Source organism: Coturnix japonica, chromosome 13 (assembly GCF_054131305.1).
Source record: "Coturnix japonica strain WE chromosome 13, WE-NBRP24, whole genome shotgun sequence".
In the NCBI taxonomy this organism is placed as follows: Eukaryota; Metazoa; Chordata; class Aves; order Galliformes; family Phasianidae; genus Coturnix; species Coturnix japonica.
In genome coordinates, this window is record NC_140675.1 from 17,053,663 (window position 1) to 17,081,041 (window position 27,379).

Genomic DNA, 27,379 nt, shown 5'->3' on the forward strand with positions numbered 1-27,379 from the left:
AGAGGAGGGGCCCCGCGGCGCCTCCCCGACTTCGCAGCGCAGGGGACACCTCGCCGGGGGAGGGGGGAAGCGCCGGGCGCAGCCGCCGGGCCCTGACTCCTGATCTCCCGTCCCCCCCCCCTCCCCCCCTCCCCTTTTCCCCTTCCCCTCCTCCCGCTCCCCTCCCCTCCGGCCCCCGGGGCAGCCGCCGCCCCCGGCCGGTCCCTCCTCCCCACCCCCTTCCCCAGACCGGGTGCCGCCGCCGAGATTGGGCGAATAGCGAGCAAATACGTGCGCGTCTCGCTGCCTCCCCCGGCTGCCCGCTCCCTGCCCGCCGGAGCCCAGCCGCAGCCCCCCGAGGCGGGCGCCCAACCCCGGCAGCTGCTTGTGCCCCGCCGCTCCTCCGCCCCGTCCCCTCCCGACGCGGCCCCGCAGTCCCCCGCAGGAAAGGCCCGGGCCGCCGCCGAGCCCGAGTCCCAGCCCGACATGAACCACCATCAGCAGCAACAGCACCAGAAGCCCGGGGAGCAGCAGCTGAGCGAGCCCGAGGACATGGAGATGGAAGGTGAGGCCCCGCGCGGCGCCCCCCGGGCCCTTAACTCGGTGCGGAGTTCCCTCCCGACCCTCGTTCGTCCCCTCGGGAGCTCCGGGCCCCGGCCGTGCCGTGCGAGCGGGGGCTGCTATGGCCGGGGCGGGGAAAGTTGGGGCTGTGGCAGCGTGCTCGGGGCCGGGGGGCCCGCAGGAATTTGAGCCGCGGGAGGAGGGGGAGGGCGCGGGGGAAGCGCCGTACAAAAGGGGATCCGCGGCCCCGGGGCAAGGTGCGCGGCCACCGCCGGGAGCGGGGCGGGGGGCGGCTGCGGGGGAAGCGGGAGCGCCGTGCGCTGCTCCGGGGCCGGCCCGGTGTGTGCGGGGCTCGGGCCGTGCCGGGCGGTGGAAGGGCCTCGGAGCGGCTGTGACCCCGGAGCGGGGCTGCCGCCGCGGGAAGAGCCCGGGCTCCGCTTTCCGGTGGGGCGCCGGGGCTGGGCCCGTTCCGCCGGCCCTATAGCGAGTCCTGGGGGGGGACTGGGGCCGGAGGGGCCGCGCGGCGGCTGGGCCGGGGCCGCTCATTGTACGGCCGCCGCCACACGCCGCTCGCCATTTTTAATTAACCCTCCTCGGAGGGTTATTTACAGCCAGAGCCGCCGGCCGGGCCTAGCGCGGGGTCGCGGGCTGCGCGCTGCCCATGTGTCGCGCCCGCTCCGCACCGATCCTGCACCGTCATGCCGTCTCGAGGCGCCGCGCGTGCCGCCCGCTGTTCCGCTCCCGGCGGCTCCGGAGCTTCGCTCCGCTTTGTGCCCGCTCCGTTCCCCCCGTCAGCTCGGCTGCACGCGGCGGTGCGGGGCGGGCGCGGTGCTGGGAAGGCAGAGCGCTGAGCTGCGCCGTGTGACTCGGGAGGTCGGGAGCGCCGAGCTGTCGGTGTGCTCCGCGTGTGCCTATGGGGACAGAAAGCTCCTTGTGAACGCGGCCGTGTAGCCACCTCGTTTGTGGCACATGGCAGCTGACACAGGGGTGAGTTCATGGCACATCAGAAGTTGCACACTATAACTGTGTGATGCCATTTGAAGACAGAAAGGTCTTTGCCAAAAGCTCCTTTCTCTGAGGGTAGAGCTGTATGGTAACGTTACAACTTGAGCTTACTTTCTGCTGAGCTGCTTCAGGAGAATCTCCGAGTTGGCCTTTATATACTATGTGACAAATATGTCAGGAGATCATTTAAAAATACTTTGTATTTGTTTGGGTACGCACATGCGAGCTGATGTTTTGCAGCATATAATTTCCAGCTGACTTTGATAGCCTTTAGCAATCTGCTTTTTCTCAACATCCTTTAAAATATTGACTATTCAGTGTTCCTTCTTGTTTGTTTGCCCTGCTATGCTGGGTGCACTGTGAGGTGCTGAACGCTTTCATTCAGTTCAGGTGCCCTGCATTGCTTTGGGTCACGTCCCCTCTGCTACATGGGAAGCCCAGGGTGCCCCATTGGCAGTGGTAGGAGCTGGCTGCCACCTCCTCTGGAGGGGTGAGAGAAGAGTCTGTGTGTATCAACAGCCAAAGTACAGCGTTATCTCAGGAGTCGCTGTGAGATCTGGGCCTCGTGCAGCTGGTTCAGGGTGATGCTGTGGATTTGTCGGCTTGTGAGAGCTTGCTGACAGATCTGTGCCAAACCCAAAGGGTTTCTTTAGCCTTAGGAGGTTTGTTTAAAATGCATATTTTCTTACAATGCCTTAGGTTCACCAAATTGTTGAGATCGGATTATCAATAACTTTTAATAAAAGCAGATATCACGGGTATATGTATTCATTTGTCCCATAAAACAGCGTTCCTTCTCTTAAAACATGGGTGTTGGTGTTTTCTTGGGAGAGGTGTTTAGAAGCATTGAGGTGAACATTTAACAACACATAGTTAGCTTAATTCCAACATGTGTGCAGCAGTGTAGATGCCATTCTTCCCTGAGCGATCACACTAGATTTAGGAGGTATGTGAAGAATGCACAGTGGAAAATCGCACATCTTGGGTCTGAATTTGGTGAGCGCTTACACGTTCTCCATATGTAGATGTGTTTAATGAGTAAAGTAGCTTTCTTGGAAGCAGTGGTGGTTGAACTCCTGTGGACTGAATTGAGTCTGATGTTCTGAGTGTCTGCAGTGTTTGTGTCCTTGCCCTGTCTGCTGTGACCGCACTCCTGGGTGCTCATAGTGATGTGAGTGGTAGCAGAGCTGGGAAGGAGCCCACCGGGTCTGTGCATCCTGAGCTAAAGGAGCCCTGACAGCTGTGCTGCCCTGTGTCCCTATGAGACACCTCTGTGTGATGCAGACTCACCTGCTGGTGGAGCTTCATGCAGGGTAGGGTGATGTTATGAATCAGCGCTTGGTTTTTCAGCCTTCCTGTGGATGTTGTTTGAAATCGGCTTTATCTGCAGTGATGGCTGCAGTGATACCTGCACAGAGAAACTTGAAGAGAACTGTAACAAGAGTTGTGTCCCTTCAGCTGGAGGCAGCAGCTTCCCTCACTGAGAATGCAGCTGGAAAATACAGCCATTGCTGCTGGTGACTTTGTTCTGAGCCCAGCGTTTGGACTGGCACAATTAGCCATCACCACGAAGTGATCACAATTAAAAACGTTTATTCTGTTTGGTTCTTTACTCTTTAATTTGGTCCCCCTTGCAGTCCTCTGTAGGGCTGTGTTAATGGGGTGAAGGTGTGGCGTTGGGGCCGGAGGGAAGGAGGAAGGCAGCAGTTACTGTTGCCACATGGCATCCCTTGGAATGGGGTTGGTGTGTATTGCTGCTGCGTGGAGCTCTGGTCCAGCAGGGCTGTTCCTCACCTTCAGTGCCCGAAGTTAACGGCTCATGATGGTAATTAGTGACTGCATGGAGATTCTGGAGTTCGTTTGTTTGTTTATATACTAAGTTGAGTGGGGAAAAAAATAAGTACTAGTTTTTCTATGCTGTAAGTAGGGTATGTAGGTTGCTTTATCATGCAAAGAATTACAGCTGTTTAGTTGCTGGTGAGTTGCTCTGTGGTGTGTAATTGAATCCAAATCCCCATACATTATATATGCTTCCTCTGTAACTTCTTTGCACAAATGTGTCTAGTTGAGCTTCAAAGAACTCGGCTTAATACACATCTACAGTTACGTCTTTCATAAAGTTCTTTCAGTGCCTCCATGGAAAGTCTCATTTGCAGCTTAATAACTGGAGGTTTCCCCATTTATAGTTGGAGTTTGCCCCTTTGTAGTTTCAGCCCCTGCCTGCAGTTACAGACGTGTGTTTCGCATTAGGAGGGTTCCTTTCATTGCAGTGAGCCCAGGCGTTCAGGAGCGCTGCAGCCAGTGCCTGGTGCTGCCACTGGGGCTCCGTATCAGCCCCGATATTGTGGCACTGCTGGCCACAGCTTTCCCAGTTGGGGCAGTTTAGAGCTGAGAGCTTCCAGGTGAGGCTCAGAAAGAACTTGAAGTGAGTGGGAGAAAAGTTGGAAATGGTGCTTTCCTGCGCTGTCTGTGCAATAGCAGGTGTGTGCTGCTTGCTGCTCATGGGTTGTTCACTACTGATAGTGGTCACTGGATTGTGTCCCACTCTACCACATTGGTCTCAAATATGTAACATACTTTTTGTGCCTGTATTCTGAATGTCCTTGCTGGCGTTCACGTTGCTGTCAGTTTGATGCCAGTTGTGCCCACTCCTGTGTGCTCGGCTCCTGAAGCTGTGTGTGCCTGTGCCCTTTGCTGGGCAGCTTCTGCCTTCCAGGTGAGGGGGTGGCTGTGCATCTGAATGGAGGCTGTGCATCCATGGCAGGAACATGACTGTCTGCTCATCTGCCCTCCTTGCCCTTTCCCCTTAGCAGCCCAGACGCTCTCTGTGATGGGTGCTGCTCTCTGTGATGGGTGCTGCTCTCTGATGGGTGCTGCTCTCAGGAGAGGTAAGGAGGCAGTGGTGTTGCAGGCAGTGAGTGGGATTCAGGTATCTTTGCAGTAACAGGTAGAGCAGAGGGTTGGGCCTGCTCTGTTGCTGATGGAAGCAGTGGCCTGGGAGCTGCATGCATTGCATCCCTCCTGTGGTGCTGCTCTGTGCCTGCTGAGGAACTGGCACTTTGGGAGGGTGGAATTGACTCTCTCAGTGTTCTGCCATGCGTTCTTCATGAGCTCAGTGCCAAATAGCCTGTTGCATCGGTAAGTGTTCTGTGAATGAGAGCTGTACCAAGCCAAATAGTGGCAAATGTGCGTGCAGTTTGGAGGGAAGCAGGCAGTGTGCTATGCACTGTTACAGACCAGCTGCATATCGGTGTGTATCTGTCTTCCCTCCTTTCCACTTTTGCTGGCTGGGCTCAAGAACAAAGGTGCCATTACTACCCTCTGCACCAGATTGCCGCACTTGTAATCGAGTGAGCTCTGTGTAAGTAGTGCAGCCCCAAATTTAAGATGCAGCCAGAGGTGGGGTTTAAGGCAGCAGAGCAGTTTCCAGCTGCTGAGAAACTTATCTCAAAGTATCTACAGGATGCATCCAACCCGCAGCAGCCAAACCAGTTCAGCCAGTACATCACGTGTGACATCACTCAATATTTGGGGTAAGGGTGAAAAGGAGCTGGTTCAGAGCTTGAGAAGCACCCGCTTTTCTTCAGTGGCCATGCATTTACAGGGAGCATCGTGTGCTTCCCACTATGCTGTGAGGGGTCTCGGGTGAGTTCTGGTTCAGCTTTGTATGCTGGGGCTGATTGTGAAGGAGGAAAGCACAGTAATCCACTACAAGTGTGTTTGGTTTTACTTTCAAACACATACATATATCAATAGATACAGAAGATGTAATATCTGCTATTTTGGTGTAACCAGCAGGTTAACATTTAATACAGAATATGTTGGTGGGTAGATTGGGGGCTGGGGGCTGGTGATGTTACTTATCCAGTTATTGGATATGTAGGTAGTTCAAAAACGCCTTCTTTAATTGGCCATTTAAGATATTAATGCATTTTTCTCAGATGATTCAAGTGCAAAAGTGTGTGCATCAGTGGCACCAGCAGTAGTGGAATGGGTCTGCGTATTGTTGCAGGTTTAAACTTAATGCTTTGTAATACTTTTGCTAACCCTTTTATTCTACCTTTGTTCTTTGGCTGTACAAAACAGGGTTTAGAGACACAGAGAGCAGGGTGGATTTGGAATGACTGCAGCAAAATGAAGAATGGTCAGCTTGGAAATAACGTCCTTCTGGTTTGTGTCTGCCTGCTTTCTTTGGGAGGTTTTGTCAAGTAGAGGCAGTTCTGCTGGAAGCAGTGGATGGGTTTCAAAGCAGTTCAGCTGTGCTGAATACTTGCAGTTTGGAGCAGACAGTTCCAGTCTTTCACCATGTTTTAGAGTAGAACCTGAGTGGTCTTCAGTGTATGTCCTTCAGAATTCAGAAACGTGCTTGAGGACGGGCTCACGTTGGACTTGATATGCACCAGGAATAACAGCGTGTTGGCCAGTGGAAGGCAATGTGAATAATGAGCTGAGATGTCCTGTGAGAGGAAAGCTCTGAGCAGGGTTTCAGCAGTACTGCAGCAGTTTGCAGCCCAGAGGCACGGCGAGATTTGTTTATTTAACACCCACAGCTCTTTGATATGGAACATCACGTAAGTGCTGGAAAACAGAACTTGGAGCTTTGGATTTGGGATGTTAGGGGGTTGAATGCAGTCCTATAGAACTGGATTTAAATGTGCAAGGGCGCTCCAAAAGTAGTGCCTCCTGTTTTGTTATATTGGCCTGCAGTACCAGCAGTGGTTGTGTTGGGATGGCAGTAGAGCTTGAACCTTCCCACCAATATGCCATCACATGTTGTTGCTGTGTGACAGATGGCAGCAGAGGGGCAGTCTGACAGAATGGAGTCTGACATGGAAGTGATTATGAAGCAAAGGGGTTCTTCTCCGTGAAGAAAAAATGGCACCCATGGTGTTCATTGATGCTTGTTGAACATCGATGGAGGCCCAGCGGTGGATGTGAGCACAGTGAGGCTATGATGGTGCATTTCAGTAGTGGTGATGGTGGTGTGAAAGACCAGCCATGTTCTGGACAACCACATGGATTCTTACAATCACAGCACGGAGGTTCTTGTTCATCACTGGTGTAAATGCACAGCTAATGGTGGTGACTTTAGCTGATGATGCTCTACCCAAGTTACCTTATTCTTTGTGTTGGTTGTCGTTTGTGTGGAAATGAACAGAAGGCATTACTTTTGGAGCAACATACATAGAAGTCTGAAAATTCTTAAAGCCATTTTTGCTGAGTTTCCTTTTCTTTGTGTAAATCTGAAGGGCTGTGTAGGAGTAACACTGGTAATAGTGTTTACCATAGCTCTAAGTCTGATCCTCCAGTGATTTCACAAGGTGCAGCTGAAAGGCGGTTCTTAATAAACACAGCATCTCCTGCTGTGCATGTGCAATTGTATAAAGATCTGGGGCAGACTTTGGTTCAGAGCTCTGGCTGCCGTGTTGCACTGATGTAACGGTCGGATGGATTTCTTTGGAGCTCTGTTCTGAAGTGATGGTGTGTTTCCACAGTAGACATTTTACTTGCATTATTTTTCAGGGGTTCATTTTCTGTCATTGCTGATGTTCAGCAGAACATTGATGGAGGTTGGCTACAAGCAGGTGGGTGCAGAGGTCTGCTGAAAGTCAGCAAGGGGGAAAAAATGGCACTTTGCTTTGGGCAGTCAGGGCTCAGCTGTGCTGAGATGAGGCAGTTTGGGGCATCGCCTTATATTTATTTGTTTTGTTCAGGAAAGGAGACTTTCAGTTCTGGATATGCATAAGCACAGGTGGAATGAATGCAGCTTCACTGTTTGTTGAGTCAGGCTGTGGGTAGCTGGATTTCCTTCCTCACTGGAGCTATAGAACTAACAGCTTATGGACAATGTTTCACCTGGTTACGTGCTTCCTGCTTAATGGTACTGAGGGTCAAAGCTGATTTCTGGAGGAGAGCAGGTACTATTGACAATTTGAACACAGGTAACTCTGATGCATCTGCAAATTGTGTTAGTTAAGCTCTTGTTGTGTATGTAGTGGAAGTGTTTGGATTAATCCCATTGCAAACTACTGATGGTAGTGAGCCAACACTGAGATTCTTTGTGGCACCTTTGAATAACAAAACTGATGTTAAATCCTGGTACTGTTAAATCCTAAATGTTGGATTTTGAGCTGGGCACCACATGATGACTATTTCTGTGCTACTGGGAGCCAGAGGTTTGTGTGTAGTTCACTCTGAGGCTGCCATAGAGAGCAGCTATCTGCTGGAGCAGGCTTTCACCCAGCACCTCCGCTTTGCCTCCTCATTGCACTCACAGCTGTTGGTGGAAGGTAAATAAGGTGAAAGAATAGATTGAATTAGTCTTCCTGGTTTTTGAGTTAATTTTAGCCCAGGTGCGTTCACTGATGTTGGCTGGTCTCTCAGATGGGTGGGCGGTTTGGCTGGGGCAGGAGGCGGTTTAACTCTTGAGCTGTTCAGAACTTCCTTAACTTTATTTTGTTAACTTTTCTAAGAACCTTAGTTTGACAGTGAGTCCATCCTCCCCCAAGGAGGGCAATAGGCGACAGGGCTGTATCAGGGTTGGAAGCATGAATGACAAACTGCCACTTAGAGCTCTTGCTGCTGACACCTGGTTTTACCATTTCAGAATCCAAGTATTGTTCAGGTGCAAACTGCTCTGGGGATGAAGTTGTTCCCATTGCAGATCTGCTTCTGAGTATCTTCAGTTCTGTTATTACTTTGAACAAGGGTATTCCTTGTAGCTAAAAATACTCTCAGCTCTCCAACTCTGAGGCATCCTCAGTGTTCTCACCTGTTTTAAGTGGGTTACTATTTTCAGGTTAAAGTAAATGTAAAATCTCCAACAATCATCATGCAACCACTGAAGGGGGAAGGGAAGTTCCTGCCCAAGTAACTTTTCTTATCATACTTTCAGCACAGTGGATAAAATAGTCTCAAGGCTGCGTTCAGGCACTGAGACATGGAGCTGGCACTTCCTACAGCCTTCCCCATGTCCTGCACTGGTCTCTGAGATGCACTGGGTCCGATGCAGCAGGATGCTTAGAAGATGTTGGAGGTAATAAACTTTCCAGATAGAGACAGGTTGGAGGAGAAGACTGATTTAAGCCCTGTTAAATAGAACTTATGGTGCATCTTTAGCCTGTGAACTAGGTGTTAATAGCAAGACTTCAGCATTAAACCACTTTTATGTTGTTGACAGGGCTTAGTTAGTGTATCCTGAGTAAAGTATTGGCCAAGATTAACTAAGATAGTGTTAATTTTTGATCTCTTGTTTTAGTACACCTTGAAATGTGTGTTCACCATCTCAGATCCACAGTTAATTAAGTCAAAGGATGGGTGTGCAGTAAAAGTACTTGACGTTTTGGCAGGATACAGTTCTGTTAATAGAGATGAGTTTTCTGAAGTAGGAAATTTTTTGATGTTATTAGAATTGTTGAGTAATTTATGGGTCATTCCCACTCTAAGCGTTGGGATGTTTTGCATTGTGCAAGGCTAGTTAACATCTTGAGTGTTGCAAAACCCCTTCTTGGTGGTAATGCTTTGCTTCTGGTTCCTACGTCATGCTCAGGAATTCAGTGTGTGCAGTCTGGTCGCCTGAGGCTCCGGGGGGGATGCCCTGCTTGCTCCTTGGCCTTGTGCAGTGTCTGCAGCTGAGCTGTTTGTTTCCCCGGCTGCTGTCTGGGAGCTGGAGGAGCAGCTCGGGGCTGGCACAAGAGTGCTGTGTGCCCCCATGTTTCCTAGGGGTGTGCACTGGGAAAACAGGCTCTGGAAATGGGTCACTACTTGTCAAAGAGTGACTCTGGCCTCTGTGCTGGTTGCAGTCGGAGGAGTGCCTGCAGCCTGGAACCGCACATGGCTGTTGTACTGTGTTGGTTCTGAGTGCAGCTGTGTCTCCATGCTCTTCAGATGTGCGCAGGCTGGTGGGGTATCTGCTCCCATCTCTGCTGGCACTGCGATAGTGGTGGTATGGCCGCCTGCCCAGTGAGGAGGGGCACTGCTGCTCTGATGGATAACACACGGCTTCCACTGCTGTGTGCTGGCTTTCTATTTAATATATGGCTGTATGTCTGATCATATTGACTAGGGCATGAATTTTCTGGGAGCTGGAAAGCCTGCCTCGCCCTGCCATGGTTGTCTACCACTGACATTCACTCACTGTGGTCTGTCAGTGCTGCAGGGTGCATGGGGCTGCCTGGCTCTGTGCAGGAGCTGTGCCTGCCCTGCTCATGGCAGCAGAGGTGCTTCTGAGATGGTATTGCAGGTCAATACCAGGATGTACCTGAAGAATTCCATTTTTTGGTCTAGCTGGGCTGTCCAACTGTCCAGTGAGAATGAAGAGGAAATACCAGCTGCTGTAGAAGTGCTGCTTGTGGTGTGAAATGCTGCCTTCTTCCTTCAGAGCTCTGACAGTTCTTTCAGATGCATTTTTTTCAAGCTGCAATCAAATAAGAGGGTTGGAGTTAAGTTCCTAAAGCTAAACAGAGGTGTATACATTGCTTTTGCAGTGTTGACGAAGCAGCTGTGTGGCTGGCAATATTGCACACACACCATGATCTCTGTTGATTCTCCTTTTAGTTCTAAAGCTCAAAAGCACAGTCTAGTCCTGAAAGCACTTAATGACTTAGGAACAACTGCTTTTGTCTAATGATTTCCTCCCTTCCTCAACCCCATTTTCACCTTAAGGTAATACATTACAGGGGTCATAAAGCGGGCTCTGATGCTGGGCATCTGCATGGCTGGCACTTGGGCTGCTGCACGTGGGTCTCTGACATCCATCCAACCAAGTGCACCAGGTATGAATTGAATGCAGTGGCCATTTGTTTCATCCTGGATAAGCATTCATGTGAAATGAACCAATGCAGTAATAATGTTATTAACAAAGACAGTCCTGTTGTCTCTGATTTTACTCTTCACTTGCAGAACTGAAGCTTCATCTTGTTTTCCAATTATTAGTGAATTTGTTAAAATCAATATCAATAACATAAATCAGGTGAAAACTTTGCCTGACAGTGATGCTTGAAGCGACATTTCTCAGAATATTTTGTATTAGCACATTAAAAAAATTTAATTTGAAAAGAACTTTCAAAGCTATCCCTAGAACAGTAGCTGCATCATGCAATTAATACAGTGCATGCAATGCTATCTTGTAACAGGAGTTTGTCACTTAATACAGGTTCATAACTTTGGATGTGAAGGGGACCCAGAATTTTGCTGGAGTGCTTTGGACTGCTGTCATGAGTTCACCTGTATGCGCATGGAGGGGCAGGAAGGTAGGCAGTTAGCAGGCAATAACTTCTCCTGTCCCACTGCAGCTAGAGCTCCACGTTCCAAGTGGCTGTTCCCTGTGTGGCTGGAGCACTAGGGGAGCTGGGCACCGCTGTGTCTGATAAGGAAGGCTGCACTGGTTGCAGGTTTGCTTGGACTCCGAGAATGCTGAGTTGCAGGAGTGCCTATTTCCCGGCACTTAATACATTTGTAGTGTATCTTTGCCTGTGAAGCAGATGAGAAGCTTGTTTCTAATAATGTTTGCAGAAGAGAAGACAATTCAAATAAAAAACTTCAACAAAGATTTGCTGTCAACGCTGCATTTGTCAGGTAGGGATAATGGCAGAAGCAATAATAAAAGCTAAAAACAAAGCGGTACCCTTTGTCTTCTGGAGTCGTGTATTCTGTGTTAGCACTCCAAAGCAGATATTTTGATATCAGTGCCTGCAGTGGTTTGTATAACGAAGGAACTCTGCTTCTGTCTTGGAACGTGCAGCCCGGTAGCAGTGGGTGCGGTACTTCATTGTGGTCCTTGTGATGGATGGCAAACCGGTGCACAGCGGTGTATGGGCCGAGTCCAAGGACCTTGAGTGAGCAGTACAGACAGATCCCAGGGCCTGATGGACAGTCTCATAACTCCCAGAGATCCCCAGCACCCCACAGGTGACTGTCTGGATGTCGGAGCAGTTTCTTGTTTACCAGGACTTCCCCTCATCCTCTGAGTGCCTCCTTGTTTTTATGGGATGTCTTTGATCTGTGGGGTACTGAGGCTGCGTTGGGAGCTGACGTCCGTGGGAACATTAAAATACCCCAACTTGGTCATGTGAACTAGAGCAAATTAAATCACACATGCGTGTTTATTTCTGTAACTTATTTTATGGTTGAAGGATGCATTAGGATAAAAGTGTATCTGCTAGATAAAAGTACAGACACTGTATTGTGTGTGATGGGGTTTGAGACGAGCTGAAACAGGCGAAGAAAGACTCTCCTGTTACATGGGCACAGATAAATTTCCTTTTGTGTAGCTTAGCTGTTATAAGTATGCCAGTGTTGTGTTACCACCCTGATAAACACAACATATTGCCACTGGCAAAAACCTGGTGCCTGCAAATAGGTGAAATAACTGGATGCTGCATCAGAGGCTTGGGGTGGTGCTTCTGCAGGTCTGAGTGCAGCTTCAGCAAAAACATTCTACTCTTTTCAGCTTCAAGTCTATCTTGGCTTAGTTTTTGTTGTCTTTTATATCTCCTTCTCTATTGGAAAAGCACGACACATCTTTTCCTTGCAGAAATTCAGGAGTATTCAGGTAGGGATAAAAGTTGCAGCTAAACGGCTGCTGTTTCTGCAGGTTGACTCCCTCTGATCATTCTTAAATCTGTATCTCACTCCGACTTTGGATCTTCCTTGCGCTGTCCTGTGTGTACCCCTCCTCTGAGAACAACCTCAGCTTTCAAGTCATGGAAAGTAGACCAGGAGATGGGGAGGAAATGACCCAAGGAGCCAGCAGTGGGAGGGACTAGGGGGGGAAAAATCTACTTTTGCATGCTCCAGGGGTATACTTAAATTACTGACAGCATTTGTGGGATAAAAGGTATAGCTGGTAATGTAAATGGCCTAGATAGATCAAAAGCAGAGCGCGACTGGGAAGGGTTTGTGCCAGCTGTGAGTGTAGTCACCTAGTTGTAACTCTGATGATGGCCCAGGCCACAAGTGATGCATTATTTGGGAGAAAAATAAAGGGTGGGGAGAGGGCTTCTGGGATTCGTGGCTTTCCTGAGACAAAGGAAGAATCATTCATCAGTAGAATAAGGAATTTGAGATGCTGCTTAATTTGGTGGTGATGTTTGTACCAGCTCCTCGCCAGAGGCAATGCAGGAAGACGGTAATTAATTTTGGAAGTCCTCAAAATTTGCTTCAGATGAGTGGTGCAAGCAATGGAGCAAAAATAGCAGTAGTTAGGAAGATTTGCCAGAGAGAATAGAGTATTGAGGTTGGGAGTGTATTTGTGGAATTAGGGTGTTTTGCAGAGCATAAGAAAGATTTAATTCAGTGGCTGACATGCAGTAGTCAGCTGCTCTAAAACACATTCTCAAGTCTGGGTTGTTGCCTTTGTGATCTGAGAATGGAGCCCAGGACGCCATTGAAATACAGGCTGAAGATTTGACCTATCAAACAATAAATAAAATGAAATATGTAGTAAAAAGGCAAATACACAACAAATGCATAAGCAGTGAAGTACAACTTCTGTTCTGGATGTGTTTTTGCTCAGAAATGTGCCGGTTCTGCTCGTTGTTTCATGTGAGGCCACGAGGTTTTCAAGGAAACAGGTAATGTTTGTGACCAACCTGTTTTTTTCCTCCCTGGTTAGACAAAGCTAAGCTAAAGCTTGATGATGTGAAGGGCTAAATGCTGCTCTTATAGTGGTGGGAGCATCTTGCTGGAGTGGAAGGAGCAGCAAGAGGAGGGGTTGGTTTGTAGGGAGGACACCCAGTACTGCATTGGGGGATACCAAGTGCTCCTGCCTTGGGGTGGGCTGGATAGAGAGAGAGTCTTAGGGGAAATAGTTACTTGGGGTGGTGACACATCAGGGCATTGAGAGAGCTGCAGTATGACCTGGCATATCAAATAAAACTCACCTGAAGTATCTCCATCCTTCATCCACGTGGCTGCACTGCAAAATGAGACTGAAACTGAATTACGGAGGTGGGAGGCCCGAGTTTGTGAAGGTTCTCTCTTCAATTCCTGTTTCTAAAACAGTTGCTTACATGATTTTCATAAGCTGTGTATTCTCGAGTCTCGCAGCTGCAGATGGTACTGCACAATGCATTTGGTTCGTGTCTGAGACTGTGATAAAGAATTGTTTTGAGAGTGGTTGCTGCTTTATGGGTGTTGCAGTGGTTGGCAGTCGGCATCTTTTATTCTTACTTCTTTTCCCAGCAGCTTGGTTTTTAGATTTAGTTGTTCTATGCTAATGCAGATGTGGAGGAATCCTCAATTGTTTTTCTACCTCATTGATTTGGGTGCACTTACACTAGGTTTGAAAAAAGAGGGCCTCAGGACATTGTACCTGTTATGTATGTATACTATTTTCTTTAAAATAGAAGGGGTACGTCTTTTCTGGTGGTGTTTGCTTGAATGCTCTGAGGCCTTGGGTCCCATGGCTGCCTTCTTGGCACCAGGATAATGGGGTGGGTGTGTTATGGTTGAGTAGTTAAACAGGAAAAACTTTCTGGTCACTTCTTAAGATTTCTTTTGTTTTCATTCAAAAGGAAAAGAGCCAACTGACTTAAAACTGCTGACCAAAAAGCGATAAAATTGTCAGTGGAGTGTTTAACAGAGAATTATTAAATTCCTGTTCTGCATGCTTGTAAGAATTCCTTTGTAAGTAGTGGAAGCTGATGCCCAGCATTCCTTATGTGTTCTGTATAAAACACCTTTTCAGCCACAGCGTGTTTGTTTGTTAGAAGAAAGACATTCTTCGTGTAGGCAGGATTAAATAATGAACACAGCTCGGTCCTAATTTTGGTACCTGCTAACATTTGGGTGCTTCCCATATAGTAAGTTGCACTTTCCGAGCAGTAGAGAGAAGCTGTTCTGCAGAACGCTCACAGCAACAGTCTGCTCTTTCTTGGAGCCCATGGATTTAATTGCCCACATTAGCACTGCGATGGAAAAAATGGGTTACTGTCAGGAGGGAAAGGAAAAATCAAGTTAAACCTTACTTTACTTTACCAGAGCCCCTGCTGCTCTGGGCCCTGATGGTGATCCATGGGTCAGTCCTTTGCTAAGGCCTTTTGAATGCTTTTGGTGGTTGCTGGTGTTTGCAGTATGGAGCATGGTGGGGCAGATGGATGGGCCTCTGAATTAATGCTGCCTGGGAGTTCAGTGACTGTGGGTCCTTGGGAACATCCAGATCCCAGTATTTGTCCTCTTGCACAGTCATTGGATCATGGATGTTGTAGGATGTGAAACAGTGCAACAAGCGGGCTGGAAAATGTAACTTATTAAATAATAGCCTGAGAAACTCCTGAGAACCATGTTGTTCAGGAGCTTGGAAACTGGTGAGAAAGAGAGAGTCTGAAATCTGTGCCTTGGAACAAAGCAGCAGTTCCTTGTCCAGCTCATTGGAAGGCATCCCTTGTGAGAGAGGAACGGTTCTTGGTTTGCTTTCTGTGGGTGTTAGTTTAAGACAAGTGCATAATTGCTACTGTTAATTACACTGAACGTGAATGATGACATTAACCTGAAATGTAGACTTTTCATGGTAGGAATTACTTAAAATCATAGTATACCCTATGTTTGCTTGCCTCATACACGTGAATATTGCCTCCCCACATCCCAGCAGCTCCTCGCGCAGTCATCATCTGTTCTTTTCTTTGTTTCTGGAAGACAATGGGGATGTTACGTGCTTTGTAGAAGTTCACCTTGCAGCCATGTCAGATTTGTGTACATCCATCCATTTTCCCACACATTGTAATGAATAAAGAAGAAGGGAGAGAATAGGACCAGTGCTAGTGGATCTGTAAGGTAATGATAGAGAAAGGCCATTAAAAGCCCTGCCAGAAGTCACAAGTAGAAATGCTGATGGTGTTGGATCTTAGGTGTGAGGTCTCCTGTGTGCTAATGCCACATTTCCTCTAACTCAGATGGATCTGTTGGTTTTTTTCTTAACAGACTCTTTAGCAGCAAAGCACTGTTAGGCCTACTTCAAGTGAGGCTAAAAGTGATATTCCCTTCCAGTACACCAGTGTTGTTGCAATGTGAAATCTGTATTATTATCAACTGATGTTCTCTGCTGGAAATTGAATTTTGTGTTTAAGCTCTATCACGGGCAGGTGAACTGCATTTCCAGCTTCAGAAAATGATGTTGATATTAGAACAAAAGAAGCTGCATCCTGCCCTGCTATGTGTCCTGCTGCCAGCAGTGTAGCAGAGCTCAGCAGATTTCAGGGCTGAGCTGAGGTGAGAGCAGTGCCATCAGCGTTTGCTGCATGCCTGCAGTCTCAAACAGAATTTCAGTGTCTTGCTAATAACGTTTTGATCTTGTTGTGAAAGTAACCGTACAGAATCATCCTGCCTTCAGAGGCAGCTTAACAAAGGGTAATACAGCATTTTATTTTATTGTTTCAAACGTAAAACTTCTTTGTTGCTGAACTATGTAGCAATCATTCAGTTGTACTATTTACTGTGATGGATGTGGTCTACAGCTTTCTGAAACACTGAAGTATTCTTAGCTGAAATAGAACAGATTTTAGTTCTGGAGATGTATTTGGGTTCCCAGCTACTTCCTGTGAAGCTGAGTCTCCTTGTAAAGCTGTTTGTCTCCTTGTAAAGCTCAAAGGACATGGTCAGAGCACTACAGTTGTGTCACATTCAGGTTGGTTCCTGGCCCCATTTGGCAGTGCATCGCTTTCTCTCTTTTCCAAAGGTTTGGTTTTCTCCCAGTACTTCTTCAGCCTTTCCTGTGGCGCTTTCCGAAGAGCTCTGTTTGTTGTTGCAAGAGACAAGTTGATTACTCAGTAAAGCAGTCAAACATAAAGAGGGGTGTGATGTTGGAAAGACACGTTGTTTAGGGTGTGTTTGTTAGGCTGGGACCAAGCGCCTTGTCTGCAGTGTAATCATGCTACCATCTCTGGAATGTGCAGACAAGACATAACGAGTTTGGATGGTTGCTTCTCTGGCCTTGCTCCTCTAGGTGCAATGGAGGGTAGCACAAGTCCAGTAGCTGTTGTTATAATGGATCATGACACTTCTGATGCTTCAGCCTTTCTCTTATCACAGAAGAACGTGATTTGTCTTGTCAACTGTTCAGTTTACTGCTTTGAGTATTACATGGGAACCAGATGCAGTTGTCTTTCATTTTTCTTCTGGGTCTGATAGATTTCTGGAAGCATAACCTCAGCCAACAAAGCCCATCAGACTGGGAAGAGAAATGGGGGTGGCTCCCAGCAGCCTTTCCCTTGCCCTGCTGGCTGCTGAGGAGCTCATGGCACTGCAGAATGGGTAAACATGGGTCAGGGAATGGGGGGTTGGCATCTTTCAGAGCACTGTGTTGAAGAAAAATGTGTGCTGGTAGTGTTGTCTGCCCCAAGTTACATTAAACACTTCAAGTGTATGATGGAAATCTTAAAATGAGAAAGCAGTCTACAGAAAGAAACTGCTTCTGCAAGAGTATAAAGTTGTAAATATGTGGGATAATTACAGGTGTATTGTTAGTGTCCAAATTGATCTCTGGTTCATGCAGTCTTTCATTTAACACTGCATTATTCATAAAGCACTGAGTTAAGGTGCTGAGAGCTGGCAGTAATTTAGTCACTGCTTGTTGTAGTGGATTTGGTGTGGAGGGTGACTTCTTAAATGGCAGCTTTTGGTTCACTGAATAATGGTGCTGATAATGCCTTAAATGATTTATACGTGTCTATAAGAAATTACATTTTTAAGGCTGAAGATGTTGTTTAGTAAATGCCATCAACATGCTCATCTCTATAAAGGCAGGCAGATAAATGAGGCGCTGCGGCAGGCTGCTTAATTTAGAGAATAGCTTCTGGGTTGGCTGTTTGTTCTTAGCTATCTTTCTGCTCACGAAGTTACATTGTACCTCCCTTTTATCTTCAAGTAAAGATAGCTTTCTTTGTAGGGCGATGTTTCAGATGCTGTTTACCTTGGCATATGCCTCTCATGGATGATGTCTGGTGTTCAGGAGCTGCTTAGGGGAGTAACTTTGGCTTATCTGGGAATGTAATAGTCTTGTAACTGAAGATGATCCCTACCTATTTGGATTCAAGAGGTACACTGACACAACATATAAGCACTCAAGACATTTTGTCTTTTGTCACAATGTTCCCTTTGACGGGCAAACATAATGGCAGGAGTACAGGGCTGCAGCAGTGTAATGACTGATCAGTGTAATACAGGCGGTGGCTGCGTTGCTGGCTGCCCGCTCCATGTGCTGTAGGCATGGCAGGGCTCAGCCTGTTCCAGGTAGCTTCCCCACCCCGGTGATACTTCACTCTGATTACTGTCTTGTGTAGCATCATCTCCTACTGCAGAGCATTTGCAATTCGTAGTCAGTAGTGCAATAATAATTCATTCTGGATGGTTTCAGAGGGCAGGAGGCTTCTGTATAATTCTTTAAGCCCTCCCTCCCTCTTTTTTTTTCTAAACAAGCATTGGCTGCTTGCTCTTTTTTTTTTCCTTTTTTTTTACTCTCTTTAAAGAAAAGTCATTTGTATTTTCTTTCTTCTAAATTTCCTAAGGCAGCCTTTGAGAACACCAACAACCCTCAAACCTCATCTCCCTTTTGCAGTCACCTCTCTTCCTGTGTCTGCTGTTGTCCCTTACTCTGCTCATTTGTCTCTTGTCCTCTTGTACTTCTCCATAGGCTTTTTCCCCTTAGGTCTTGGTGTCCTTTGTAGCTTCCTGGGTGAACTGATGGAAAAATAATAGGAGTACTACAGAAATTGGTCAGTGCTTCTACAGCTTTTTGTTACAGCAGCCTGGGTAGGAGTGCCTTGAGAAGGAAATGATAGAACACTATTGCGTGGTTCCCTTTCACCTGAGTCCCTTCATGCAGGTAGGAAGTGGTGTTTGTATTCTGACTGTACATAGGGATTACAGCACGGGTACTTTCTCTTATTCTAAAAGGCTGAGTTTTTCCAGAGCAAGCAAATCTGGTCGCTTTTTTTCCCCATCAGGTGAACAATTTTCAGTTTATTTTGTCTTAAAACAATTCTAGTTGCTCCAAGACTGGCTGTTGTTGTTGGGTTACTCTGGTCATAGGGCTTGTTTGGTTGTTTCTGTTGTGTATGTAACCCTGGCTCCATGGGTGCTCTGCCTGTTGCTCTGGTTTTCATGCCATGGGTCCCAAACTCATAGAAGCTCAAAGGCCTTTAAGTTGCATAAAACCCAGTACTTCTGATGAAGCCATTTGTGGGCTGCTTTGGTGGTTTGGGGAATGTTTGCTACAGGGAGCTATGAAGTAACCTGTATTTTAACAACTCCTCGAGTGCAGTTTGACTGCTACAACACTGGTTTTGTCCGTTTTTCAGTGCAATTTACTTAGTCCGTCTATGTGCTATTTTATTTCTATGTATTTTTAAGAAAGATACTAAAAGACATCGTAGCATCTTCTATGAAATTACAAAGGCTTTTTGGTTCTGGAATGCCCGGTTCACAGAGGGGGAGGAGGGCTGTTCTGTTGGCCGCCCCACCCTGAAGGCAGGACCCCACCACCCAGTGTCCAGCCTTTGGCTGCCGCAGACACCATGGTACCATCATTGCAGAGGTCTGTACAAACTGTGGGGACACCTCACAGTTCTCAGTGCTGGTGGCTTTCCATCATGAGGCGGTTGTATGTGGTAAGGTGTAAATTTAGTGGCACTGTGGTCTGCTTAACCTTCTTCATAACCTGCCAGGGAGTTTGCTTGCAGTGCAATGGCAAAGAGCAGATGGAAAACTATAAACTTCTTATTGCTGTCCATCATATTCTGCATTCTTTATTTTTTATTTTTTCCTAATGAAATGATACAGTTTGTGTGCTGTTATTGGTCCCGTGCCCAGGGGCTGTGGTGTTGCACTCACTCTGCTGTGTGTGTTGGGACAGGCAATGGGGACACGCACTGTGCTGTGGTTTGTCTTATCGCCTCATAGTATCTCAGATGTGCCTCTGCTGTATCTCCTAAGGTGATTGCTTTTGCTCTGATTGCTTCTGTGTTTTCTCCATGCTTTCTGCTGGCCCTGCTTTGGGGCAGTGCAAAGCAGCGTCTCACTTTGTTAAAGCCAGGTCCTAGCTCATGGACATCTAAGTGCTCCCAGCTGTTGGTAAGGGACTGTTTGCACCTTGGCTGTTTGCTCTAACCTGTTTATAGGCATTAAGTTGCCCCGATGGTGACTGGGAATAAAGCAGCCTGTGTCAGTGTTTGTGCAGTTGATGTGCTGCCACAGGCTGTGTGCTTTGTGCCCTGAGAGTTGTTCAGGGCTCTGCCCCTGCACTCTCAGACTTTCCGTGTTGTTGAAAAAGAAAGAAATGTGAGCTGTGGGGATAAACACGGTGATCTTTTTTTTTTGTTCCTTCCTGCTCTTGAGTTGCAGCAGTTTAAACCTTTTCCTCCCCACTTAGTTCTGGCATAATTAGATTGCTATAATTTGAACCCAGGCTTGCCCAGTGCTGCAGTGCTGATTGCTGCTGGTGTCTGTCTGCCTCGCTCCGCAGCTGCCTTCAGCTCGCATCCCTGTGCGGCCGGCACTTGGAGTGGTCGTCAGTGTTGGGATCTCGCTGTGATGAGATGCAGCGGGTGCCCACTGGGCTGTGTGCAGTGCACGACCCCCCCGACCCAGCAGGTATCGGTGTCAGAGCTCTAATCCAGGCAGAAATCTCAGGTCTCATCTGTTTCTGTTGGTTAGTTCTGGAAGGTTACTCGGGGAGCTGCTCATTCAGTATCAGGGCTGGCCGCTGTCCGAGGTGCTGCCGCCGCCGGACCCGCAGTCAGCAGCCCAGCTCTGCTTGTGCTGCGTGCCCGCAGTGGCTCTTGGATTAACCAGGAAGATGCTGTGATCATCAAAGCGATGAACCTTGAAAATACTAGGTTTTAGTTCATGGCATTGCTTTGTACTTACAGTTTTAGTGGCATTTAATGTATGTTTTAGGTAGTTGTAGCAGAACTTAGTGTCAGTAGTGACTGAATACTGGAGAACATTACTTCTGAGCTGTTCCCAAGATGGTTAAGGATGGTAAAATTGCTTTGCATTTTTTTTTTTCCAAGTGAGATTTAAAAATGCACATTCACATTTGGTTTAATACTTTTGTTTTTCTCTTAAAAGCAGTGAAACAGAAATCATAAAGCAGGTTGTTGATTACCAGTCTGTTGCTAGAAATGTATCAGTAAAGGTGGGACAGAAGGACAAAATCATTTAAGAGGCCATTTTTACTTTGAGTCTTGGTTATGAGATGCTGGGTGTAAGGCCAGTGGAAGCTTTGGGTTTGCGTTCTCTGTTAATACAGGCTTTTTGTCAAGTCATTAGTGTTCATTGGTTTGCAGAGTTCTACAGTTGCACATCCACCAGTACAATAGTTGTTCTGCTGCTTTGGTGGATGCTGTTCAGCAGGACAAAGTGTGCCTTTTGTATCTTCAAAAAGTTGTCTGTCTCTTAAGCATTACCTGAGATAGAGATGTCAATACAGTTGAGTAATTTCTGTTTTTCTTTTTCTGTGTTAGCTGGAGATGCAGATGATCCTCCAAGAATTACTCAAAACCCTGTCATTAATGGGAATGTAGCAATGGCTGATGGACACAACAACACTGAAGAAGACATGGAAGATGGTAAGGAAATATAACAAAGCCAGCAAACTAGATGTTTGTCTTTTTGACTTTGAGAACAAAATGGCCTGTGTCTTTTATGTCCTTTGGACTGCATCTCATTAAATAATCCAAACCTCAGTAGTTAACTCCTTGTTCTCTGTGTATGTTCTCACATAGCTATCCAGTAGCATCAGGGACCTGACAGGTTATTTTCTCTTTTAAGTATTCCTTTAAACATTGCTGAAAGTTATGCTGTTCATTGTTAAATTCTCTGCTGTGTCTCTGCTGTGTCTGTGCATACTGCAGCTGGTGCATTACCAAATAGCAATGTATGTTGGTTACGCAATTCCTTCAGGATAGTTAAAGAGTCCTTATCTGTTCTGCTCAGATAAGTGGCACCTATGATCAGTTTTTCCTTCAATAAGAAGTCACTGTAACTATTCCTTTGACAAATATATTCCACCATTGCATTTGTGAGTCCAAGGGAAATTATGTTCACTGGTGTCCCCTTTAGGGAGTGGAAAAAGTGATTGAAGTTTTGAAATATTTTTGTTGACCTTTTAAATAAAAGTTCATGTGTAATTTGTTTTCTTTTTCTTCTTTTTTTGATACAGAAAATAAAATAATTTTAAAGTAAATATTCATAGACTTAAAGAAAGGTGATCTATAGTTCACTTAAGTTTGCTGTTATATTCCGTGAAGGAAGTGCCCAGTTGTATTTCTTTTCTTAAGAGAGGAGGTGAGAGAGAAACTCCCTTTATTTTGAAGAACTAGATAAAATGGAATTGGGAGTGGGATTTCTTCCCCTCTGATTCTTTGTCTCATGTTGTCTTGTTGTGAGAGATAAGAAATCTGAAGCACTTGAAGATTTGCTTTAGTTTGTGGAAAATGTTCAGTGGTTTAGTTTTAGAAAAATCACAGGTTGAGTATAAAGGGCAAAAAAGTGCTTCCTTACATGTATTCATGGAACCTAATATTTGATAGAATACTGATAGAAAATAATTACATTCTGTGAAGAGAATATGGTTTAAAGTCAGGACGTGCTGTAACATTGGCAAAGATTAAGTTCCCTAAAATCAGATTATAGCAAGAGAGTAAAAACCGGGTCTGTTTAGCCTGTGATTTTTGTTACTGATCTCATTCAGGTGACTTAAATTCAAAGAAATTAATTGAGACCGAAACAAGAATTTTTGTTTTGATCAAGACCAAGTTGCCTGTTATAAAAGATCGTGAGTTCCTTTTATGTTTGTGGTGGTATTAATTATTGTGCTTGTGTATTTTCGGTTAGGTCAGGAATATTGGTGCACTGTGCTGTTGGACGACATTCAGGGCTAGAATGTGATTGTTAAGAAATACTCTGGTAGTTCCTCATTACCACATTTGATTAAGGGGTGGCTGGATGCGTCTTGGTGCTATGATGCATCTTTACATACACCAGTAGAAAGTGTTGTTATTGCAAAAACATTCCTTAATACTTGCATCACGTAAGTGCATGATGCTGTTTCCGGGCCTTGTAAATCAGTTGAGGTGTTTGTTATTGTGTTACGGTGCAATGACTGGCTTGCTGTTGGTTCATTTGCTATCCTGAACTGCAACGCAGTGTACATGTATGATGGGCAGCTGGGAGGTTCACAGGGTAGGGGAGAAAGCAGGAAGACACCGGCCTCTGTGAGCATCCTCTGTTCCTCTGCTGTTATTTGTAGCAAGTGAGAACAAGCTGAACAGAAAGAAAATGCAACAGGAGACTTTATTTACTTCAATAAGAAAACTAACATGAGTTTTAAAAGATTCTGTAGGAGAGATGAAAAGTAGGATAAAATGTTGGTGCTTCCTTCCTGCCAGATCACAGAAACTGTTTGAATTCCAGACGTTTTTGAGATGTTTTTGTTTTTTCTGCTTCGCATGAGAAGAAATGACTGAGATGGAAGGGAAAGTACAGCTCTCATCCCATTGTACTGGCAGCTGACAGATGCATTGAGTAACAGCATGGAACTATAGTACTCCACTGGCGGGACTTGAGATGGGGCTGTGTTCTTCAGGGGCTGCTGTTGGTCTATGTGATGTGCTGGCAATTAAAAAGAACCAGCAGAGGGAACGTGCTGTGATTTGTGCAGAATAGGGCTCAATGAACTAAAGTTTGTGAAATGAAATAGCAGTTTTGCAAATATAATTAAAAACAATAAAAACAAGGCTGTGATCAGATTTGCTCAGTATTCCAAGCAGCACCTAAGGTAAATTCCCTCTAAAGTTATAGGTCAAACAGGAGGTCCCTTACAAAAGCAACTCACTGCTTTGCAGTTTCCCACTGCTGCCTTGTTTCCATTAAGAATTAGTGGCTAGCAGGGCTTCAGCAGTGCCAGTGCAAGCCACGTGCTAGTGTTGCATATGCTGTTTTTGGATCAGTTTAAAAATACCCATAGAATATTCAGCCAGTTCTGCTATTAATAGTTCAGGTTCAAAATATTTTAATAACTTCAGTGTACTTTAAAGTTAGCAACATCTACTAAGGGAAAAAAGAAATCTGATTTTTAAGATGGATCGTGTGCTGCATTTGGATCTGAAATTTGGAGAGTCTTTGTTGTGTCCTGGTGTTAAGTGTGACATCAGTGTCATCAGTGAGAAAATCTTTTCCATCTAGGAGATAGGATCCATAGCATGGAACTTCAGCAGGCAGGGTTAACTGGATCTGCTCTTCCAGCCTTATGTTTAGCACTGTGTATGTCAGTGATTTATGGAAACCTACCTTGCCAGTCACTGCAAATTTATCCTGCTGCCAATTGTAGCCTTGTATTAGAAGTTGTCAGTACGATGGCAAAGGAAGGTTTTACTTAATTTATGTGCTTGGAGTATTCATCAGACTTTACTATTTAAACTTGGTTTTATTTAAATACCATTCTTGTTTTAATCAATTGCACTTGTTTAAAGCATGGGCTTTCTGGAAGGAAGGGAAGGTTGTTGTTTCTAGGGACTGTGTTTGTATTTTTAGAGAAACTTCTATTTCAGGGCTGACCTTTGCTGTGAGGCTGCATTTTTGTGAAATAGTTTCTAGTTATTACTGAAGTTCTGTGCTGAGAAGAGCCCTTCCCTGCCAAGGTCTCAGGCACAGGCTTTCCTGAAAAGAAGATGAATTACAGGCCAGCTTGCTCAGAAGTATCTGCAGATGCTGCCTGAGCTGGTAGTGGGGCAGTGTCCGTGTGCTGGAGTGCTCTGAACGCTGCATTAAAGGAGACAGAAAGCAAACTTGGTCTGCTTGCTTTTGGATGCTTAAGGTAAGCCCTGAGTTACTGGGCTGTGAACAGGGAAGTGTTTTCCAGCTGTTTTGAGATGCATGTGATGTAAGACAGTTAAATTGGTAACTGATAAAGATTGTCCTTGTCTGCAAATAAGCTTGAAAGTGTGGCACTCCTTTGCTCTCAGAAGTGCAGCTGCCTCGGTTCTGTCAGCAGGCTGAGGTGGGTGGGAAGCGAGCGATGAGTAGGTGAGAAACTGCTGGTTTAGCTGCACTTGCAGTGAGGGAACAGGAGAAAATAAACCTCAGCAATGGGAAAGACCAAGGGAAGCTGGCAGCAATGAGCATTGTGATAATTATTACAGCTGTGAAGGAGGGATCAAGCAGAGGGGCTGGCCAGCTTCTGTTGTAGTAGTTACTTTTAAGAGCTGATTAGGAAAGCTTATGTCTGTCCTGCCCTACACAAATATGGCCAATTGTGTTGCCAAAGTCAAAATCAGCAGCAGGATAGCTGCTGAAAAGAAAGCTGCTTTGCAGGGGTAAAGAAGGAATTCTGTTAAAGCTCCTCTGGTTGTTGACAAAAATTCTAGTTTGCTGTGTGGAGTGTATAATCTTGGCACTGTTGCACATTGTAATTAAAATAATTTGGTTTCTTAAATAAGGTAGCAACCAAGACTTGCCTGGTTTAAAAAACAAACTAATAATTCAACATCATCTTTGGGCCATGGAGAGCGTACAGTGAAAGTTTGCTCTGCATGTACAGAAATGCAGCACTTGCTGTATGTGCTTTGCTGCATCACTTTGTGGCCCAGCTCCTGCCTTGTCCCTGCACCCCAGTGCTCTTGTGTTCAGCATCACAACAAATGATGTGCCCAGGGCTGCATGCCCTGCACTGCTTGGACTTCTCAGTACCCAGGAACAAACCTGGCTGTGCTATGCAGGTCTTCAGATGGAGACATGGAGGGAGAGAAATAGAAAAAAAACAAATGTAGGAGAGTGTGTTGGGCACCTCTGTTACATCTTGCCCCATGCCATTGTTCAGATGAGCTGTGAGCTATTAATCCCTATGTACAACATAAGGTGTATTGCAGGAAGGAGAGTCTGGACTTGTGCCTTCCTGAAGCTGCAGCAGCTCCCAGCGTGCTGTTACAGCTCCATACAGTAGCAGTGGAGCAGACTGTGTCATGCAAAGAACTGAAGATGTGGAAAGAAGGCAGAATTAGTTTCAGTGTGTCAACATAAGCAGTGTTGAAGACTGGCTCATTTAGCTTTGTTTTAGACCGCTAAAAATCTCTAAAGCTTTTGCATACAAGAACACAGGACTCTACAGTAATTCTTCAGCTGTCTGATAGAAGATGAAAGGAGGTTGATTTGTTCTGAAAAGACACTTCGCAAGTAGAAAACAGTAACTAGGCAGTGACTTGGTATTGAGTCAGTTGGACAGATTGCGAAAATCCTTAAATTATTAAGAAGTTGTCCAAAAGGAGTGGATTCCAGTGCTCTGTCTTCCCGAATGCTATTAGTGTGCTCTTCAAAACAAAAAAAATGAAACTTCAGTTGTGTGGGAGGTAAATGACGCTGTGGATCTTGTTTTGCTTTGTTTTGGTTGCTTCCAGCACCTCACTGTATCAAACAAGTTGATGTTGCAGGAATTGTTTTGGGGGACAATACGTCAGATTTATCAGACGCTCTCTGCATGTACATCTATATTTTACAGATACAAGTTGGCGATCAGAGGCTACCTTTCAGTTCACAGTCGAACGCTTCAACAGATTGAGTGAGTCAGTTCTCAGCCCTCCCTGCTTTGTACGGAATTTGCCATGGAAGATCATGGTCATGCCACGACTCTACCCGGACAGACCTCACCAAAAAAGCGTAGGATTCTTCCTCCAATGCAATGCAGAATCTGATTCCACGTAAGACCCCTTTAATTATTATTGGAGTCTTTGTTTGATACTATTGGAACTGTATTGTAAAAAGTGTAGGCATCTGAAAGCACCTACTTTATCCAGTTTTCTTTGAGAGGAAGGAATTCTTGCAAGGTGTTTAGTCTTCTTTTCATCCTGACCCTTCCAAGTTGTAAAACATAGGAGTAATTCTTTCAGCAAGGTGGTGATAGAATTTAGATATGTTCCAGTCTGAGTACTGAAGGGAATCTTTGACAGCTGTCTTAGCATATGAGGAGTTCTGAGTTCATTTCAAGCAGAAGAGCTACTGGAGCTTTAACAGCCCTGCTGAGCCATAGATCCTGTCCTGCGAGGAGCCAGGAGTGGGTCATTCTCTGCAGCTGAGGCAGGGAACTGTATTGATATAGTCCTTAGACTGAGTTCATTGCTCAGCAGCTGTAATAAGGACTCAGATGTGTTCTCAGATTCCTGTATGCAAAACAAATTTGACCACATTTGACCCTCAGTAAATAATACTATAAATTAAAAGGATAAATTCAAACTTCTGGAGAGTTAATGTACTTTATCCAGTTAAGGAGCAGGTGCCTCACTGGTATCCCTTCCAGCATGGTAGCTTCATTCTTGCATCAAATCTGACTGTTTGCAATTCATTCTGAAAAACAGTTGTTCTTTCCTGTGGTTTTTGTAACCTAAAATGTGAATGCTCGGTGCAAAAGGTGAGGAAGAAAGATGTGTCACCAGTTCCTGTGAGAAGTGGTTCCCACATAGTCACAGGAAAAAGTGTAATGTGATCTTCAAAAGTATTGAACCAGATGCTAAGAAAGCAGATAATCTGGAGAATTGGGGAAGGCAGAACAACCTCCTCCTTTCCTTAGTTAGAGACTGAGTTATCCCAGTCTAGAGACACCAAGACCCCTTCATCTGGCATATATGTTGGCACCAAAGTAGATTAGAAGTAGAACCATAAACTGTTGTCATCTGCGATTCACCAGCAGTCCTTTCTTAATAACACTGCCCAAGGAGAACCTCTATTCCAGCTGAATTCAGATTTATAATGTGACTTCAGAAGGCCTCAGTGTTTCATACCCTCAAATGATTAATCAAACCTTAACATCGAATAAGAAAAAGAGAAACCTATGTGTAAAAGTAAGGTA

General features: G+C 45.9%; 1 protein-coding gene across 5 annotated transcripts in view; it reads left to right on the top strand.

Moving 5' to 3' along the window:
• The first annotated feature begins 234 nt into the window (after positions 1-234).
• USP7 (ubiquitin specific peptidase 7) overlaps positions 235-27,379 on the top strand; it is a 54,793-nt gene continuing 27,648 nt past the window's right edge. For 4 of the 5 annotated variants that reach the window (XR_014934097.1, XR_014934098.1, XM_015877058.3 and 1 more), the window contains exons 1-3: positions 235-544; positions 21,006-21,110; positions 26,036-26,234. Coding sequence is in view for 3 of the 5 variants with exons in the window: in XM_015877058.3 (XP_015732544.1) it covers positions 466-544; positions 21,006-21,110; positions 26,036-26,234 (383 nt within the window). In the remaining 2 variants the exon portion in view is untranslated. Of the gene's footprint in view, positions 545-10,223; positions 10,320-10,699; positions 10,797-21,005; positions 21,111-26,035; positions 26,235-27,379 lie in introns of those variants that run through there. The other variant, XM_085514759.1, reaches the window with a different exon arrangement.